The sequence below is a fragment of the Protobothrops mucrosquamatus genome, unplaced genomic scaffold, assembly GCF_001527695.2.
Source record: "Protobothrops mucrosquamatus isolate PMUCROS unplaced genomic scaffold, P.Mucros_1.0 scaffold19358, whole genome shotgun sequence".
Lineage (NCBI taxonomy): Eukaryota > Metazoa > Chordata > Lepidosauria > Squamata > Viperidae > Protobothrops > Protobothrops mucrosquamatus.
Window position 1 is genome coordinate 10,253 of NW_015405117.1, and position 2,272 is coordinate 12,524.

Below are 2,272 nucleotides of genomic sequence, written 5' to 3' on the forward strand. Positions count from 1 at the left end.
CTGCTCGGCTCCAGGCCAGGAAAAAGGTCCAGTCAGCAAAGCAGGTCGACAAAAATAGCGCAGCCTTGCGAGAACTCCATCAGATCTGCCAAGCCCTGGGGATGCCTGAGCCAGACCCGGCGTCCTCCGTGGCTCAGGTGATGGAGGACATTGGATCCCAGGTGGGACTGAAGGGGCAGGCAGACCTGGGCTGGGCAGGTGGGATCCTGGGAGGAGGCCTGGAGAGGCCTAGTTGCTTGCCGAGTTGAGGGAAGGGATATACCAGTAGTCCTCGACTTATGAACATCCGTTTAGTGACTGAAGTTAACAATGGCGCTGAAAATTAATGGAACGAGTTGTGGGTCCTCCCAACAATGGAGATTTGTAAGGACAACATTTGTCTGGGGTGGTCTAAGGCAGGGGTCTGCGACCTTGACAACTTTGAAGACTTGTGGACTTCAGCTCCCAGAATTCCTCAGCCAGCTATACTGGCTGAGGAATTCTGGGAGCTGAAGTCCACAAGTCTTCAAAGTTGTCAAGGTCGCAGACCCCTGGTATAGGGTTTCCTGCCTGAGCAGACAGTTGGACTAGAAGACCTCACAGGTCCCTTCCAACTCCTGCTGTTCTGAAAAAGATGATCGCGCTTACAAGTCCTGGCGACGCAGTGGCTAGAACACAGAGTTGCAGGCTGACTCTGCCCACCGCCAGGAGTTCGATCCCGACGGCTCTCCAGGTTGACTCAGCCTTCCGTCCTTCCCAGGTCGGTCAAATGAGGAACCCCAGATTGTCGTGGGGTCAAGATGCGACAAATGCTTACTTTGTCAGTCCCCCCAGAGAGTGCTGTATTCCAAGTGCGGTCTTAAGCGAGGCCTTACGAATTGGCCTGAATACTTGATTGTGTTAATAATTGTGGTATTGTCTGCCTCTTTCTCTTGCTACGAAAGCTAACTCCGTGCTTCCTTCAGGTTTCAGAGGCACTCGCCGCGCAGGCGCCCCAGCCACAATGGCCGGCACCGCTCCTGAAGGCCCCCTTGACCTCTGAGCAATGGGTAGGAGGGCCGTTGTGTTTGCGGCAAAGGAGGAGGTGGGGGTGGGCTTCCTGGTCTGGTGCTGGTGGAGCTTAAGCATCTCTGCTTTCCCGTTCTGTCTCCTTAAAATACCAGGAAGCGCTGGAGGAGATTAACCGAGTGCTGGCGGCCGAATACCAGTGCCGAAGACACATGATGCTCACCCGTTTCGACATCACCGTGGCCTCCTTCCATTGGTCTGAGAGAGCCAAGGTAGAGTCAAGGGGCTGTTGTATTAGCAGCATTGATTTCATTCCATGACTGACTGACTGACTGACTGACTGATGGGTTGATTGATAGCCCTCCTTTATTATTTTTTAATAACTCAAGAGGGGGAATGTATCCAACCCACTGTCCTATTTTCCCTACCACAACCCTGTGAGGTGGGTTGGGTTGAGAGAGAAAGACTGGCCCAAAGTCACCCAGACAGCTTTCGTGTCAGGACTAGAACTCACCATCTCCTGGTGATTGGCTCAAAGTCACCCAGCCGGCTTTCATATCTAAGGCAGGACTAGAACTCGCCGTCTCCTGGTGATTGGCTCAAAGTCACTCACCCAGCTTTCATGTCTAAGTCACTCAGCTGGCTTGCATGTCTAAGGCAGGACTAGAACTCACCGTCTCCTGGTGATTGGCCCAAAGTTACCCACCCGGCTTTCATGTCTAAGGCAGGACTAGAACTCACCGTCTCCTGCTCTCTAGCCTAGTGCCTTAACCACTAGAACAAACTGGAGTTGGGGAAGAGAGACACCACGACTGTCTCAGGATTCTTGCTGTGTTTCTCATCTCTTGTCCCGGCTAGAACCGAAGCACAGCCATGTCCAAAGCCTTCCAGCCCTTGCGGCAGTCTTTGCCGGAAGACGCCCAGCTCGGCCTTGCCCACCTGCTGGCTGCCCGGGAGGACTTTTCTCGTATCGTCAAGACCAGCAGCGGTGCCTTGCGGAGCAAAACCAGTTGTGCTGTCAATAAGGTATGAGCTGGAGGGGACATCTGGGTCACCAGCAGCTGGAGGGGGAGGGAGGAGAACCCTGGGGGGGGGGGTTTCAAGCTGTTCAAGCTTAGCCCATCCCCCAATGCCAGGTCATGCTGTTTACTCAACCGACTGTGGTTGGGCATAGCAAAACCCTGACTTTACATCTGCAGCTTTGCTTGCTCAAAGGAGTTGACCCTTGGGGTGGAGAGGCAGAGGAGAGAGGATGGTGGTGTCCTCTCCCTTCATCTTTCCTTCC

The 2,272-nt window shown here is 54.0% G+C and overlaps 1 protein-coding gene across 1 annotated transcript in view; it reads left to right on the top strand.

Annotated features, from left to right (window-relative positions):
* The window catches only part of LOC114923821 (sprouty-related, EVH1 domain-containing protein 1-like), a gene marked incomplete at its 5' end in the record, with an annotated part of 9,795 nt that extends 9,737 nt beyond the window's left edge, over positions 1-58 (top strand). The window contains one exon of the mRNA XM_029287160.1: positions 20-58. Within this exon, the coding sequence (XP_029142993.1) occupies positions 20-58 (39 nt within the window). The remainder of the gene's footprint in view (positions 1-19) is intronic.
* Positions 59-2,272: the final 2,214 nt, after the last annotated feature.